This window comes from Aricia agestis, chromosome 10, assembly GCF_905147365.1.
Source record: "Aricia agestis chromosome 10, ilAriAges1.1, whole genome shotgun sequence".
In the NCBI taxonomy this organism is placed as follows: Eukaryota; Metazoa; Arthropoda; class Insecta; order Lepidoptera; family Lycaenidae; genus Aricia; species Aricia agestis.
Window position 1 is genome coordinate 15,662,796 of NC_056415.1, and position 19,274 is coordinate 15,682,069.

Here is a 19,274-nt window from a genome sequence, read left to right on the forward strand (position 1 = left end):
TAATAATTCATATTATAATTTTATTTTATAATATTTGTGGTTATGGATAATGATGGAGGATCGACTTACGGCATCCCTCTTGCCTTTCCACGGCGCACCAGGGCGCCGCGGCGCACAGTTTGGGAACCCCTGTTCTATACTATAAAAAGCAGCGTGACAGCCGAAGACTCTTTTTAGATTAGGAGTGGCACAACTGCTGCACTGCTGGCAACTTAATTTGAAGCCACCCTTATAAAATAGCTGATAAAATAATGGAACACAAACCAAAATATCTTTTACTGGTTTCACCTTAAGTTTAGACCTTGATGATTTATATTATGAATCATCATTACATTTTGTAAACATTTAAAATTATGATTCTGTTTTAATAGGGATTAATAAGGTCAGTTTTTTGATGTTGGGATTTTTATCATCAGCCTGTACAACAAAGGGATGACATGTGTTATCATCAGTCAGTTAAGAACTAAGGTATGACAACGCGAGCCCTCATAAAGCTCGGCTTTTAGCTAGTTATTAATAGAAGGCCACTTGTGAATCGTTTCGACCAATCGCAAATATGGGCGCCCTTACACGCAAAGACATAGAATGGCTTACAGGCAAAGACATGACCTTTATGCTGACGCCATAAGGTTCAATGTCCAATCGAAATATGCAATCAGCCAAAATCGCGTAGGCCGTGATAACAGAAAGCTGAATAGAACCTATACGCCTATCAATGCCAGTAGAAGGGGTCTGCGCGAGCGTTAACATCGTTAGTCAGTGAGAGGCGCGGGCGTCGAATAGCCGACTCCACCGCCCATGAGTGCAGTTAAAATTAACACCACAGTGTACGTAATACGACATACAATCGTGTGATGGAGGAGAGCACGGTTAGCGACGATTTGAAGCGTCAAGCCGCTATGTTCTACAACTCCACAGAAAGGTATTGTTATTAGCATAATCGATTGCCAGCGTATCGCTTACGAAACAATTTCTCTATGAAGCGTGACATTTCGTGCGGAAACTCGTTTGGGTTTTGGCATATTTTGAGGTTTAAATGTTGTTAAACAGGATTTTAAATCGTGTTTGTTTTATGTGAGGGTTTATAATTATGGTATTAGTAGGTCTAGTAGTGGTATTGATGTCTTGTCACTTGTGTTGAAGATGTCTACAAGCGGCATGTTGTCACTTATCGTCAGGTGAGTTAGAAGCCCATTTTATACCACTTTGTTCGCGTAGAGTGTAGACATTTCTTTTATATCCGGAAACTGAGCATTTTCCCCAATAAAACTATCTTATCAACTGTTCAAAATCTTATGAAAATATTCTGACACCCGGTCAGAATATTTTCATAAGATTATTTCATCAAAATCGATTCAGCGGTTTCAGCGTGAAGAGTCAGGATTCAAGAGTCAAGAGTCAAGACGTCTGTGGTAGAAAAACGTACAGACACTATCGCATAAACAATATCCCACCAAAAACATTTTCATGTAAAAATGTTGCCAAGATGAGAACATAATATTATAGTTCGTCGTGTCAAAAAGTAGTGAGATCTCATGTAGAGCCAAGTTTCTAACCTTACATACTCAACCCTAAATCTAAAAACCTTAATTTTACCCTAAAGCACGGCAAAATATTTGATAATAATATTATAATGTGTCAGCCGCACAAGGAGAATCTATAAACTCTACACATTAGTCAAAATCGGTGGCCTAGCCATTTATCATTACTGTGTATTTTAGTTTAGTTTAGTACTAAGTTCAAAGCCCTGGCGAATTTTCTTTTGGTTCATTTTTTAGGTTTCCGTACCCATAGGGTAGAAACGGGACCCTATTACTGAGACTTCCATGTATGTCCGTCTGTCTGTCTCCAGGCTGTAACTTAAGAACGGTAATAGCTAGAGAGTTGAATTTTTCACAGATTATGTATATCTGTTGCCGCTGTAACAACAAATACTAAAAACAAAATGAAATTTATATTTAAGGGGGGCTCCTATACAACAAACGTGATTTTTTTGGCCTTTTTTGCTCTATATAAATAATGGCAACAGGTAGGTACTTGATTTAGTTCGTCCTCAAAGTCCTTAGTTATATGTCTACTTTAATATTTAATAGTAATATTAAAATAAAATAAAAAATTAAGGGGGGCTCCCATACAAAAAACGCAAATTTTTGCCTAATTTTGCTCTATAATGGTACGGATATAGGTTAAGTTGGGTTTGATTATTTTTATGTTGTTTCAGTACTAATATTATGTTACATACCAAATTTCAGCTTTCTAAGACTTCAGGAAGAACCCTAACAGTTTTGATGATCGGTGAGTCAGTGACCAAATTGTCAATTTTTGGACACCTATAAAATCTAAAGTATAATAGCTACGATATTCAAAATTTGCGCATTTAATAACTATACCCATGTCATTATCTTAAAAATTTCAACTATCTGGCATTATTCAAACCAAAGTTACGAGGGTACAAAAATACGACGAAACGTTTCGAGAAAAGGTAGGTAGTACCCTTGCGCGCTTCGCTTGGCTCATCTTGGCGGGGGCACTCCCGTGCCCCCAGATTATTTTATAAACCCTGAACATAATATACCGTATAATTATACATTGTGACCTGTACTCCTATAGTTTGTAGTAGGACTAGTAGGTATGCATGATAATTGATAAGACACAATGGGTCATTCATAAATGACGTCAAACATTAATACTCTTTACCCCGTAGTTACTTGTCAGCTGTTGCGGGAGTTGATCAATATCAAAATAATTATATCATCAAAATTCAGGACGTCTTTTTTAACAAAATAGTATTATGTCGCCTGCAATAGGTACCGAACCAAATTTCGTCTAGAACGACAACAGTTCTTTTTGGGGATAAAAAGTACCTACACAACGTCCTTTGCCAGGGCCCGGGACCCGGGACTTCCTACCTTAGTATCGCCAAACAAAATTTTATCGGAGTTTTAAGCGTGAAGAGGTAACAGACAGACAGAGAGATAGAACGACACATTTTCGCATTTATAATAATATAAGTATGGATTATGGTACTATAGTAATTATACTTTAACATAGTAAGTATTTCATAATTTTATTGTTTCAATATTAATGTTTAACATTGAAGTATTTCTGACCAATCCCCAACGAGTATGGCCGTTTCGCTCTACATATCGCCGTGTGAGAGTTACGATTTACTTGGTTTTCTCTGAAGTTTTATTTTCATCTCAAACATATAACATCACCTTTACACCATCATCATCGGCATGATGGTTTAGATTTCACAGCTAAAGCTTTTAAAGGGCAGAAGTTTGCTAGGGTTTTACATTTTCTCTCCTGGAATAAGAGGAGAGGCAAACAACGTTTTTCTTGCCAACCTGGGACCCTATTATGAGCTCTTAAATCCATTCACTTTACGTCCTTATACAGTCAGATAAGGACGTTAAAAGAATGGATTTAAGAGCTCATGATAGAGGCCCTGCTAACCTTTACAAATTACAATACACCATTTATAAAAAATAACAACTACTTAAACTACTTATATTACATTTACATACTAACCTATTTAAACATAATTATTAAATACATGATAATATTATTGTTTAATTTCTAGGAAAACTAGCGCGTTATAGAGTTAAGAAGAGAGAAATATCAATAAAATGTTCGTTTTTTTTTTGCTTAGAAATTAATTAGCAAAAACTTTATATAATCTATTACGTATGTTTATTATTATCACAATTATACAAGTCCATTGTTTCTATTTATCACAATGTGTACGGTCAAAGACAAAGCCGGTTACATTTCGACCTTATTATTTCACCGACAAGGTGCAAATGTATTGTGTATGAAATATCTCAACTGTACAATGCGATCTTGCTGTGTGAACTTGCTATACGATTTTAAGACTGGATTAACATGCGTCCGCCCAAACGCACGGGTTGGCGGCTACGTACTGCTAAAAACTAAAAAGTCGTATGTGACGTAACATATGGACTGTACATGTCAAATCTAAATTTTTCTGTCGAATTCGAAATCAAGATGTCCGGTAATTGACTTTTCGATCCTCGTTCGAACGAGCTCGTAATTATGGCCGTAATAACCCTAAATATCACATCAGCTTATTGACACGTTGTTGTGGGCGGTATTTTGCGTCATACCCTTCAGTATTGTAGGATAGGGTTGCCACTTTGCCAGGCGTCCGAATAAGGCCGGACATAGTCGGACTTTATGCTCTATCCGGCTTAAAGAAGTCCATATTTTGTAGAGCTTTGCATCTACAGAGTGTAACAAAACTAAGTGATAATACTGAGTGTGTATGTGTTCCTTGTAGAGAGTTCAATGTGAAAGTAGCAGCTCTGAAAGGCCTTTTTTTTATTTGTATGGGCAAGCGCCTCAGCGTGACATAAGTTTTCCCATTCAAACGTGAAATAAGAATTGCCTTTTTCAGCGCTGCTACTTTTACAGTGGACTCTATACACGGGACTAATACACATCCTAAAGTATTTTAATCACTTAGTTTTGTGACATCCTATCCTGTAAGTATTCAAGTTTTTTCATGGCGCGTCCGACCGAATTGAAGCCTAGCTTTTGTAAAAACGTTAATCATTTTAATTTCAGCAAATTTCAGATGATTTTACATCTTGAATAGAAAATTATTAAATGATTGAGAGTTTGCAAATCCTCAATGATGGCTCTCCTTCGGCTAATATCGCTGATTTGTCCGGCTTTTTTTCCAGTTTGACCCGCATTTTCTCTGGTTTGTCTGGCTATTTATGGCGACTTGGCAACCCTACTTGTACTTACACTTTTACAAGAATATCGCTAACGAAACGTTTGTAAACTGATCCTACCTTAACAATGCCTGAATTCTGAAAACTGATTCCCAATTAAGCCTGTTCTTCCTGGAAATATAATAAGTGTCTCTGAACTCTGAAGATTTTACGTTATACATAGAGCTTCTATGCAGTTTCTCAGTATTCAAGAGTAACATTGTCCTACAAATAGAACAATCCATATTTTAGGACCATCAAGTCAAAGTATGAAATCCTTTCTATTTCTGTTAGCAACCACTTTCAAGATTTTTTGGATAAATATCCCTATTCCCTCATAAAAGGCCGGCAACGCACCTGCAGCTCTTCTGATGTTGCGAGTGTCCATGGGCGAGGGAAGTTGCTTTCCATCAGGTGACCCGTTTGCTCGTTTGCCCCCTTATTTCATAAAAAAATGTTGTTCGTCTTATTAAAATGAAGTTACTCATAAAAAATTTGCTTGATAGTAATAAAAAAAAATTGTTCTAAGGCCCCCGTACTACCATGTGAACCGTACAAACCAATGATTTACTTTTGTATGCCTTAAAAATTATATTCTAATGTCATTTAACAGAAACAACTTGTGACTACGAAGAATATGGTGTCAATTACGAACGTGTTTGACTCACAAATAAAATATTTTTAAATAAAAATTCGAGGTCACTAAGGGCGAAGCCAAACGTAATTTGTGAGTCGCGAGCCGCAGAATTTCTGGCGGGCAGAATTTTTTCATACAAATCACGACTCACAAAATTACGCTCGTGTGAATGAAACGACTTTTGTATGAAACTGAATGCAGCAGAATTCTGCCGAACCGAAATTCTGCGACTTACAACTCACAAATTACGCTCGTTTGGCTTCGCCCTTTTACAGACAACACACATAGAATTATTTTACTCATATTTCCTTAAAAGTGATCTTATAATATTATTCGTGGTATAAGATTTTATAAAGAGGGAATTTTTTTATGAAATAAGGGGCAAACGAGCAAACTGGTGAAAAAACCTGATGGAAAGCAACTTCCGTCGCCCATGGACACTCGCAGCATCAGAAGAGCAGCTGCAGGTGCGTTACCGGCCTTATAGGGGAGAGTAGGGAAGAGAATAGGGAAGGGTAGGGAAGGAAATAGGAGAGAGTAGGGAAGGGAAAAGGGTAGGGGATTTGGCCACCGGTAAACTCACTAACTCGGCGAAACACAGCGCAAGCGCTGTTTCATGCCGGTTTTCTGTGAGCCCGTGGTATTTCTCCGGTCGAGCTGGCCCATTCGTGCCGAAGCATGGCTGTCCCACATAAAAGATCTTTACAATGAACTATAAACATGCGACATAAATCATAATATTCTGTTTTGTGATTTATTTCATAACAAACTTATGCATCGTATTCTACTGTACTATTCAAATTGACTTCATATTATTTATTTACACTAATCAGTTATTAAAAGATGCGCGAATTGTGAAACGAAAATGAACATAAAAAGCCGGATTTAAAAGTACAAACTACAAACAACTTTATGAACTTTTTGTATGATTTTTTATTTAAGGCTTCGTGCAATATCGGGAAATACTTATGATGGTCAAAATGACCCTCATTCAATTAAGTATAGTTATGGCTAAGGGGGCGTCCATTAATTACGTGAGGCTCTTTTAAGAATTTTTAACCCCCTCTTATGCACATTAAAATAAAACAATGACAAAGAAAGGTAAGTCTAGTTACGTTTAGGTAAGTCTAAAGTTTGAAGCTTAGACCATGTTTTATTGCGATTGGTATCACTAGCGTGGTAGGCCTTTTGTACTTGCGTTTGTACAAATAATTCACTACGGAATGCTGCATTATGCAAATTGTCTATATTATGATTTTTTTTTTTTATGAAATAAGGGGGCAAACGAGCAAACGGGTCACCTGATGGAAAGCAACTTCCGTCGCCCATGGACACTCGCAGCATCAGAAGAGCCGCAAGTGCGTTGCCGACCTTTTAAGAGGGAATAGGGTAATAGGGGAGGGTAGGGAAGGGAAGGGAATAGTTGAGGGTAGGGAAGGGAATAGGGTAGGGGTTAGGGGATTGGGCCTCCGGTAAACTCACTCACTCGGCGAAAGACAGCGCAAGCGCTGTTTCACGCCGGTTTTCTGTGAGAACGTGGTATTTATCCGGTCGAGCCGACCCATTCGTGCCGAAGCATGGCTCTCCCACGTATAAAATTACCCACGATTTATGCCCACAGTGTAGATAAATTAATCTACTCTGTGGTATGCCCTCTTTCTGAAGTTTATCTATTCACGTGATTTTTGATTGGCTAAGAATATTACCCATCACCAACAGTGTGAGAGAAACTATAAACTTCAGCCAAAGAACCTTAGAAACTGGACATAAGACATAGATCCCTAGAAATGTAATATATTTACAAATCGTAAACAGAAAACTATATCACGGCTTATTTCACTTGTGCCCATTCTAAGGGTCTTACGAGCCCTAAAATCAAACCTTTCCCTAGGCTCGTTATGCGCAGCTCATAAGCTCCTCGTTTTATTATAGAATTCGGATAAAACAGAAAACAATATACACAAACATCAATTCAAGCAAACGTGAACAGTTCCTACTACAAAATAACATTTTCCTTTAAAATATTAGGTAGGTATTAAGACTCTAAAAATAAATTAATAATTTTATTTAAAAGTAGTAATAAACTTACTCGTTTTGAACGTTGTAAGGGTTAATCTTACTTAGAGAGTACAAAAAGTAGGTACTAGTCGAGAGGCTATTTGTGGTCCCCATTTGTTACAGTGGAATTTTACTCACATAATTACGTTAAATGTATCTGTGTGTCCCTTTCGAAGAAGGGCCTCGATTCCTCTTGACTTCCATCCAGGTTTCATAATTTGGGGACAATGAGACCAAATTGGAAGATTATCTTTTAAAGTTAAAAAGGAATTTTCAAAATCAGTTCACTCTATAAAAAGTTATGCGCGAACATACAAAAAACAATTAGGTACCCCTAGTTTTTCTTTTCCAAAGCCGTGAGTCGTGACTCGTGACCTCTTTTAGCTAGACACGGCTGTCAAAAACAATTTGAGCAATTGTCGCCTAACAATTAGTAGGTTCTGAATAACGGAAATATAACAATAGCCTGCCAAAGTGCCAGCTCAAGGACAACGACCTGACAAATGCCGCGGCACGAACCCTAGCACAGATACGAGTGAATTTTCGTTACAATGTAAATATCTATTATAGACTAGATGACGCCACGACTCCGTTTCGCAAAAAATCGATTATCGTGAGAGTACCGTACATTTTCCCGGGACTCAAACTATTTCAATACCAAACAACAAAATCAGTTCGGTGCTTTGGTCGTGAAGAAGTGATAGACAAACAGCTAATATACTTTTTAAGAACAGTGGAAGCAACCACACATACATATTAATGTTTGTACAGACGTTTTTCCCAGTTTTTGATTTTTTTGCTTATTTCGTTTGATTTTATACAGGAAATACTTTATAGTAATATGAATTATAAATAAATATGACGTCTGTATATACAGTGTGAATGTTGTTATTAAATATAATGCAATAAAATATACTATATAGTAAGCAGGGATATAAAAAAAATATATTATATTTAACGATACAAGAGAAAGTCATTTTCTTCAACAAATGGTCATCTTTAAAAGCAATATTGCATCACAATATGTATCGTCGACAAAATTGATTCCTAGGCAGTTGACAGACCAACGTCATTTGGTCCGATCATGTCAAATTAAATCTTAATTGTGATCTGTCGCCTGGGTTTGACATAACGTGACCAAACTACGTAGGTCCCCCATCTGCCGAGGAATCAACTTCTCTGATAGTACATACTTTTGGCCCTAATTAAACACTGTAATACTTATCGCTACATGTAAATGTACTATCAAGTTGTCAATCAAGAGCAAGTATACAGTTAATGTTTGTTATAGATAGTAGACTAACGGCCTCGGTGCATTGGTTTTACGATTCCGGGTTTTTAATTGAACTTAATAATATTATAAATATGTTTACTTATATTATTTAAGTAGAAGTTGGTACTAATAATATATATTCTGTGGTAGAAGTAAGAAGTAATTTTGTTGACATGGAGGAAAGAGGAGTGAAAAATAATGTAGTAAATCTTCTTGCGTAGTTATTGAACGAGCCTTCAGCTTATAGGTGAAATAATATTGTTATGACATTTTCTAACAATGAGTTTCGTTAGTAACATAGAATATCATTGTTTTCTAATGTAAAACTTCTTAAATGTTTTAAAAAACTTGTTTTGTTTCTGAATAAAGCAACAGATATTTTTTGAACGTCCTAGGTGGACCTACCACCGTTTTACGAGTACTTATCACGTTTTTATAGAGACGAGCAAAATATTTATAAATATACGGGTAATAACAAGGTAATAAACTAATAACCAGACATCGGATTAAGTATATGCATTTGCATGCTTGCATATGCAAATGCATATAATGGCAATTTTTAGGCGATAGTGCATATTTTGGCAATTTTTCGTTGATAGTGCATAATTCGGTAGTTTTATGCCCTCGTAGTCTCTAAACTACTTAGCTATCATGACATACAGTAAGGCCACAAAACGGAGGTACGATTGATCAAAACACTTAAAATATGTGGCTCTATCGCCATTTAAAGAATTCAATACACCCGATAGGTACAATATCTTTCTAGAAACAACATTTTTCTTTGTAGTTGGCAACATTAGTAAAAAATTTTAATGAATTAATTACCGAATTATTAAAAATCAATGGGCTAATATTATGATTGCAATTGGAAATTGTTGGTAGAAAATTATTATTGGTGCTGTATAAAAAACGAAAAATCCTGGATTTGATGAAATTATAAAAAAATTGACGCTTTTATTAACGGCACCACCGGAAAGCTCTTCAAAAAAATAATAAATTTTAATAATAATTGACTTTTGATTGTGCATATTTTGTGCATATTTGGGCCATTTTATCGTGCATACTTGCATGCATATTTGATCGTGCATATAATCCGATGTCTACTAATAACCAATAAATATGTCAATGCAATTCCTCAATAGATAATAATTATGTCAATTGAAATAGTTTTATAGGGCGTAATTACATTGCTCATCATAAGAACTACATAATATTGTTACCCGCAACAATGTCGGCTCGATTAAATGCGTCCTCGCAACAGGTAGGGTTGCCAACTCTCCCTGAATTCCGGGATTTTCCCGGAAAAAAGAAGTCAAAAAGTCGCAATCGGTTGATTTAAATTTTAAACACATGTAAAATCTGAAATACAAGTGTGCACGAATTTCAATTACAATTAAAGAATTATTCTATGATTGTATTGTTTGTAATCAAAATGTACTACAAGCTACTCGCAAATATCGCGTGTAAAAAATACAACTTTAAAATAAAAGATTTTTGACTTGTTTTACCTCCCGAATTTCTGATCAACTGAGTTGACAACCCTAGCAATAGGGCGGTTTGAACTCTGCACAGCGGGAACCGTAAAATTTTCCAGGAAAAAAGTATCCCATGCAGCATCCCATTCCCGGAACTCAAAGTTACCAATACCAAATTTCATTAAAATCGGTTCGGCGATTTGACAAGGCGGAAAAGGCTACAAACAGACGAACTTTCGGATTTATAATATTAGTATTAGCTACGCGCGCGAGACCAATCATTTATCTAAGATTAGTATGGATTATAATAATTATTGTTTGTTATGTTTGTGTTTAAACAATTATTTATTGAAATTATTTCTTATCGTGCGGTATACGGGTTGTGAACACGTTTTGCGCATTATACTATGCACTACTGACTACGGCAATTTAAAGATAACATTCTTGAAAGTAGGTAAACTTGTAATGATTATAATAATTTAGTACGTATGTATGTAAATTATTTACGTAATACTTTCTCTTATTTGGGACGTAATATACGAAACTAGACTTCTAAACGATCGGGCAGACTCTACCAGATAAAACACCTAACAAAAACCAGCGTCAAATAATAATGTTTGTGTTTCCTCAAATATAGGTTACATGCTGACGTGGGAGAGCCATGCTTCGGCACGAATGGGCCGGCTCGACCGGAGAAATACCACTTTCTCACAGAAAACCGGCGTGAAACAGCGCTTCCGCTGTGTTTCGCCGAGTGAGTGAGTTTACCGGAAGCCCAATCCCCTACCCTTTTCCTTTCCCTACCCTCCCCTATGTGATCTTTTTTTTATTATGTGATCAAAGGCTTACAAAATAAAGTATGGACAGCTTCAAAGGGTTCTAACTTCTAAGTCTGCTGAAAGTATCGTAGATTTTTGATGATGGGCAAGTCAGCCACTAGTTAGTGACAAAACGTTGAAACTTGTATGGGCCGTAATTGCTGGTAGAATACACCCATCAACAAAGTCTTCGGGATATTTGTATTTTTGGAATATCTAAAAACCTGTCAGGAATTTTTGAAGACAGTGTATGGAACAATGATACATAGCTTATTTTTTGGTATTTAAAAAAACATATTATTAAAACACTTTTCCGAATTTTATCGTTTCTAAAGCAATCACAGCATAGCTAGCACAAGCACGTAGACAAACGAAAGAAACTAAATTTTGACAGTTTTACCGGAAAAACATTGGAGAAAAAGTTTCTCTCGTATCTCGATATCTTCCGCTTTTGAAAATCTATAAGTCAAGCATGACGAACCGCTTTTGACATTTAGTTTCTTGATTCTTTTTTTATTTTTATTATGGCACTTGGCTATAAAACCATGGCTAGTGTCGAGTAAATGGCGGCAAATTAAAAAAATCGATGTATAGCAACCCTGTCTATAGCCGGAATTATAATTTTGACCTACAAACTACGAATAATAAAGTTCCTTAGTTTTTATTATTCGTATTTCGTAGATCAAAACTATAATTCTGGCTATAGACAAGGTTACTACACGTCGATTTTTTTAATTTGCCGCCATTTACTCGACACTGGCCATGGTTTTATAGCCGAGGTGCCATAATTAAAAAAAAAAGAACCAAGAAACTAAATGTCAAAAAAAAATAATTGCCGTTGCTTTAATGGTTGCTATGGAAAGAGTTTCTTGTCTTTGTCCAGTGAAACTCAAGTCGATGGGTGGTGCCATGCTCGGGAATAAGATATGTAGACATGGGAAAGAAACTGCCATTACTTTCTTCCGAAGAATCGACTGGAAAACCCCGTGCTAGCTACGCAGGTATCTACAGTCATAAAAATCAATGATAAGTCAACAAATCTTTATTTCGTTTTATAAACTGAAAATTTCATTCGAATGAGATATTTTTATTGCTGATTGTCAAATTAATAGTAATAATTTATACTGGACCCCTATCATTAACTTTGTCAAAACCTGAGCTAATCCGTGCAGGTATGTAAACAGTTGTAAAGTGAGTGGTTCTGTTTCGGTATCATTTGCACTTTTACTTCTCAATGGTTTTAACCTGTAATATTTGTCTCTGAACTGGATTAAGAAATGTCAAACACGAACGTCAAATTTGACTAACGGAATTGTTTTTTTTTTAGGAATTGAAATGGCTTAGCCATAACGACTAACGGAAAAATTGTAAATCAAGATGAAAATATAGTTTAAAAAAAGATTGATATTTTTTATTATAAAATATACTATTTTCTAATATATAACGTGGTCAATGTAGGAATAGTTACTTTTGCACCGATTTATTGTATTTAAAGGTAATTATTATAAATGTGTAAATGGTTTTATTTATATTTTTTGGTATTTTATAAGCCCTTTATGAAAACACTGAGAAAATAACACTCCTTCATGTTTATATTATCACAAGCATGGCGATCTAGAGGAGAAAGAATTCTCTGACATTGGCAACTAACTGAGTCGGCAATTAAAAAAGAGAAGAAGAAGGAGACAAAAAAAAAAGATAATTAGATATTGTTATTAAGTTTATAGAGATTATGTTTTAAGCAAGAAATTGATAAGTTTATTATATCCTATACCTATTTGATACCTACGCTAAATAATCTACCATGAAAAAGTCTTAGAAATGCATCAAACTTGTGGATTACAATTACATGCATTACAACAGAGTTGATGTCATGAGTTGAACATAGTTTGTTGAACTTGAACTCATTCTTGAACACCTACGTTTTTTTGAGCTTTCAAATAGGTATTATTGTAACATAAACAGGCAATTTATAAGTTTAATAATCCCCTTTTCGTGCCTTGTAAGGCATTTTACATTATTAGTACTGTGTACGCTGAACCAAATATTTTTCAGGATAAAGGATGATTGCTAACACTGAGATACTATAAGTACTACATTTTATAATAAAGAATTGCAAGTGTAATGATGACGAAGTCCTAGGAAGATAATATATATTCACTCAAAAGCTTTAATTAAAAGAAATTTAATAAATACTCGTTTTTAAATGTTTTTTTATTTATTTTCTCACTTAAATATACCTACCTTAGATACATATTCATACACAGCTTTCATCAATAGGTACTACATTTGTCTTAAACCTTATTATCAACCTAGTATCAGATAGGCAAGTGTTAAATCTCTTTTATATTATACTTATAAAAATATTTATACAGCGGAAATCTTAAACAAGGTCTTGTCACTTAAAATCAAAGAAGATGAATCAAATATCCCTTGTGTAAATATTAATTTATTATTATTAAAGGAGTTCAAATACCAACTTTTGATGAAAGATAAAAACAATATTATAATTTCAGACTTTTATTTGGCAAACCAATAACAATTAGAAACTGCATTGCAAGTTGCAACTATGGGAAATTGCCTGGGATATCTCAGACAGAGAGCGGTCAAGGGTTTTGTGTTCTTTGTGTTGTATTATGTTGTAGAATGCCTCCCGTGTGAGTATCTCTATATACTCACACAGGAGGAGTTCTGAATGTGTCAGAATTGCTCCTCAGTCACACACTGACTGCTCCAACGCAAATGCTTCAACGCGTGACCACTCTGTCTGATAGGTCCCTAAAACGACCACATCTTTTTAAAATGTATAATACATGAGGACTTACTAAAGTCCTTATTACATTAAAATTTAAAATGTATTTTAAATTTTAATGTAAAAATATAAAACTAATATTATTATTATTGAGGTACAAAAGAATTTTTGGTAATAATAATATAAGTTCCAATGAAAATATTATGTTTTATGAACAATAAGTATGTTTGTTATGCAATTTTTGTTATGTCTTTTTGGAAAAAGTACTATAAGTAATGTAGGATTATATTTTTGAGTTTTAGTGACTATTCCCATTATATATTATATCATATTGTAGTCAAGAGAAGTTATAAATGAAAAAGTGCATATGAGAATTTAGCTAATTTGGATTTTATATTATCAATGATTTAACTTTTCTAGTAGTTTAGGTGTATGTGTGTGTGTCAATATTTATTCGTGAATATACATGAATCTAAAGTTTCAAAGGTTGTGTTCTCAAAATTCTTGTTATTGAGAAAGTAATACCTTTGAATTTACCTCTTTGGTGCAGCGTTTATCATGCATGGTTTACAAGGAAATAGTTTGTGAAATAACACAAAGACCTACTGCAATCAAAAGATTGCATGAAATGCTCCTAAGATAGGTTCCTAAGAAGTACATAGTAAGTCCTCATGTATTTTAAGTTTTAATTTAATATAAAACTAATACTTATTATTATTATTGAGGTAAGTACAAAAGTATTTTTGGTAATACATAATAATATATGTTCCTATGATAATATTATGTTTTATGAACAATAAGTTCCATATGTTTGTTATGCAATTCTTATTAAGTAAGTCTTTTTTGGAAAAGTACTATAATGTAGGTTTTTGTTTTTGAGTAAAATTTAGTGATTTACACTATTCCCATCATATAATACCATATTGTAGTCAAGAGAAGAAGTTATACTTAAATGAAAAAGTGCTCATATGAGAATTTAGCTAATTGGGATTCTATGATATTATCAATTATTTAACTTTTCTAGAAGTTTAGGTGTGTCAATGTTTATCCGGAGCATGTTATACATACATCTAAAGTTTAAAAGGTTGTGTTCTGAAAATTCTTGTTAAAAGTAAGTAATATTGAATTTACCTCTTTGGTGCAGTGTTTATCATGCATATACCAATAATACTTCAGATTTACAAGGAAATAGTTTGTGAAATAACACAAAAACCTACAATGCAACTATAAGATTGTACCTGTAGGTTTTTGGTGAAAATTCATACTTGTTTTACAGTAAGTAATTATACACAACACTTGTGTTCCTTATACCTTGTATGTGTTTCTTGTGTACTAAATCAATGCAGTCTTAGCTCATCGCACAAATGCAAACCTTATTGTTGACTAGACATATAGGTATACTACACCTCACTTATGTTATTATTCTGAAACCTCACTAACACTAAATGGATTACTAAGGTCTCTACGTTTCTTATGTATCACTTCGTGATTAACTTGAGAATACCTACTTAATCGTTTTCCAAAAATTTGGACACTTCGAATGTTTAGTTTTTTGGTTTTAATAACGAATTATTTTCACTAAAATATATGCTATAGACTAAAATATAACTTATTAAGTAACTAACCAACTAAATAGCAATATAATTTAAGACTAAAAAGTATGTAATATTAATAAATAAAATTACTAAAATGTAAACTATTCAGTAAAAGCTACTCGTTGGTTGGTGTTTATTGAATTGCTGTATTTGACGTAAAAGCAAGCGAGCTTATGTCAGAAGTGTTGTCATGATTCGAAATTATTACTCAGTTAACAATGGAGAAGTGAGTTTTGTGTCACGTGACCACTGACTGGCTGGAAAATAGAGGTCATGGTACCAAAATGCGAGCCAGTCAGTATTCTGGCTGGCTTTAAGAGCTCATGATAGAGGGGCTGATCTACGTTAAGCATTATTTTTACTACAAGATATTTTTTGTGCTCTACTGCGGTATGACGCCCAGTCTTCTTTGCAATTTAATGTCATTATTTTCAGTCGTCTAACTTACTAAAAACCCATGTTTTTTGTCATTATTTGTTATATTCACAACATAACAAAAAGCGACAATATTAAGACTATGCAATCAGTAAAAAGGTTCCAGGAAAGCAACCACCCCCTAGAAACTGACAAAACCATGCCGAGGAGTTTCCATCAAGTGTAATCTGAATCCATATTTTTGTATTGCGGTCTGGCAAATGCGGCAGATTTCTTTTCATTACTTGAGAGACTGATGTTGGTAACACAAAATAGGACGAATGTTGGCTTTCTTTAGCCGGCCGTGGATGTCATACTCACTCAATGATATTCTATGTTACTAACGTAGAAACTCATTGTACTCACTGCGGAATTATCAAAACACGTGATTTTAGTGAATCGAGATGAAATATTATTACAAGCAGAGTTTTTACCAGCACCAGCGCCAGAGACAATTTCTTGCATGCCAACCATGGGGTTAATCTTCCAAATTAATTAAAAGCAACCTTCCGCATTTGCCATAATATTATGGTCTGGTCTGATCAATTATAATATGGTAATCTGACATGAATTTTGTCTATTGTGACTAGAACTAATGACTACAAAAAGCTTTGAGGTGTTGTGTAATGTAAGATTTTTCAGTAATTTAAGATTTTCCACTAAGTTAGATGACAAAAAAGTTACCTTAAATTGCAAAGAACATTCGGCTTCATACCGTAGCAAGGCAGACAAAAGGCAATTTCAAGTAAAAACTAGGCACAAACATTTAATTACAGGTATAATGTATGCCAACATCAATTAGGACTTAATAATTATTAATAACTTGACAATCAGCAATAAAATTGTGAAAGATTAAATAAAGATTTGTTGGCATACGTTTTTTTATATTTAAGGTTATTCTTCCATTTACTGTCTTAAAAAATTATTGATAGATTTTTATATATTTCATAAAATACAAATACATTTAATAATATATGTAATTTGGAGGTGAAGCTTGTTATAATACTTAATCTTGGCCCGAAAATCTTAATCCCTAGCTTTGATAAGATCCAATATAATATAATAAAATAGGAGATGTAAATAGTCGCTTCTATAAAAGTATGGCACATCCGTGCCCGTTCACTCGAGACTTGATTGGGCACTGCCGTGACCGCACACTATGGTATTTAAATAGTATTTTACTGCAAAGGTGTTGGCAAACGCTGAAAATCATATTTAAAGTATTTTCGCATCGTAAATCTTAGAATTTTAAGAAAACCCGAAAAAACCCGGGTACTCGGGTTTTCATTTTAAAAAACCCGAAAACCCGGGTTTTGAAAATTGGGTCCGGGTTTCGATGCCCTAGTTACGACAAATGTGCTACATTTTTTGTTTTTACTAGAAAGTGTGTAATTTAGTCATAAAATGATTTAATTATGAAAAACAGCGTTATAACAGTCATCTTTGAGATTTTTTCTATCGAGCAGAATTTTTCAAATTGTGTACTGATATACCTTTGCGTATAGGAAATTTTCTCAATTTTAAGACGGTACTTTTTTATACTTAAATAATGACATTTTCTTTACAAAAAACATTATTTAAAAAACTCATTTTACGTAGTCCAACCACAGCGCCTTAAGGCCCAAATCCTTTTCACTTTCGATACCACTAATTACTAAACTAATTTCAATACATCTTTTATCAAAAGATAGAGCACTGAGCGATAGACTCTATAATATTTTGTTTCTTGTCGTTTGTTTGTGTCGTTTGTCGTTTTATTGTTTGTCTATTTACTATTAAGATCTATTAAATATAGAGTAGTTTTTAGTTGGTGTGTTGTATGATTCCAATTTTTGTACAAAATATAATTTAAATGGAAATCTAAATTTAAATCTAAAAACAAGTTTATGTAGGATAACTATTATAATCCGCTCATAACGATGTTCACTGCACTGAAGTTTACCTTTGAAGAACTAACTAACCTAATTAACATTCTCGTGGTTCTAGTAATCTGCTCTCAACATTTTAAGCTGTAAAGGTGACTTCCCTTCTTTGTCGCAATTGACCGCGACCGATTGCTATTGATCTACGCCAGGGGTTCCCAAACTTATTTTGTCTACTGCCCACTTTTAGCAAAACTTATGTTTTAGCGCCCTCCGTTGTTTCAATTTTAATGCATCCGGATAAAATCAAAATTACAAATCAATCCACCCCCCCTTTTTCTGGGTCCCACACCTTTAGACCTTCAGTGCCCACAAGGGGGGTTTTCCCCCCCTTTTGGAAAGGCTGCTCTACGCCATTACAAAGCAGCGGCGGCTTGGGTCGCTAGACCAATGTCGATAGAAAATGAAGCCTAGGTCATAAAATAGCATTTTTAGGGTTCCGTACCCAAAGGGTAAAAACGGGACCCTATTACTGAGACTTCGTTGTCTGTCCATACGTCCGTCTGTCTGTCTCCAGGCTGTATCTCAAGGAGTAGCTATGACTTCTGCCACATAATCCTGAATTCTATTTGTACTTTAATAAGTAATAATTAAATTTTAATAAAATAAATATTTAAGGGGGGCTCAAAAAACACAATTTTTGGCATGTTTTTGATCTATAACGGTACCTACGGACGTACCGTACGGAACCCTTCGTGCGCGATTGGCCAATTTTATTTTAAATTTTTGTCGTTCGCGGTCGCTTGCCGCTTTGATCGAAAGGGTACTTTTAGTTTCCCAAATGCATATTTCAAACTAAAATAATGTAAAAGTATTTCTGAGTTCTGACCATGAGTCACTCACTGGCCTTACGGTTTTGTAAGATTCGCTACAAAATTAATAATTGTGCTTTGTCTCGTCTACACTTTCGAGTTTTTGTAGTTAATTGTTTATTGAAATTGCTAGTTGCAACACAAGTTATTGTAAAAACATTTTAACGATTGATTCACCTGTCTTTACATACTAATTTTGTAAAATATGTAAAAGTGTGTATGTGCCTTACAATATGTCTTATTATAGTAAGAACAGACGCTCCGATTTGGTCGGTGCCGACCAAATCGGAGCGTCTGTTCCTACTATTACATCTTCACTCTAGAGCAGGTGCCAGGTTCTGTTTGAAGTTGAGTATGCACAATGATGTGAGGAGTGAGGACAGCATTCGGTTAATGGGGTTGAACTCAGAAAAGCATCCAGATTATGATTCTGAATGTTGCCAGGAGAAATTTTTATTTACACCAATTTTTTTTTGTGCGACGACGATTTCCGTTTAGTTGCGGGTCCATGTTGGATGCGAGATGCGAGTAGCAGGAGATCGGTCATCTTGGCGTTCATTGAGAGAGGCCTATGTCCAGCAGTGGACGAAAAGGTATAGGCTGATATGATAATGAATTTTTTATTTACAAAAAATACTCAACTACCCAGCGCCTGCTCTATTAACCGCTTAATATCATATTTTAGGGGTGGTTTGGTTTCTAACTTTGCTGTCGAAATTTTCGAATGAAACTTGACTAAATCCCTGGCGCTCTGTTTTATGAAGTAGCATACGTAT

General features: G+C 34.7%; 1 protein-coding gene across 1 annotated transcript in view; it reads left to right on the top strand.

Moving 5' to 3' along the window:
* Positions 1-748: 748 nt before the first annotated feature.
* Positions 749-19,274, top strand: part of LOC121731050 (vesicular glutamate transporter 1-like) — a 54,224-nt gene continuing 35,698 nt past the window's right edge. Inside the window, exon 1 of the mRNA XM_042120368.1 lies at positions 749-922. Coding sequence (XP_041976302.1) covers positions 855-922 — 68 coding nt within the window. The 5' untranslated portion in view covers positions 749-854. The remainder of the gene's footprint in view (positions 923-19,274) is intronic.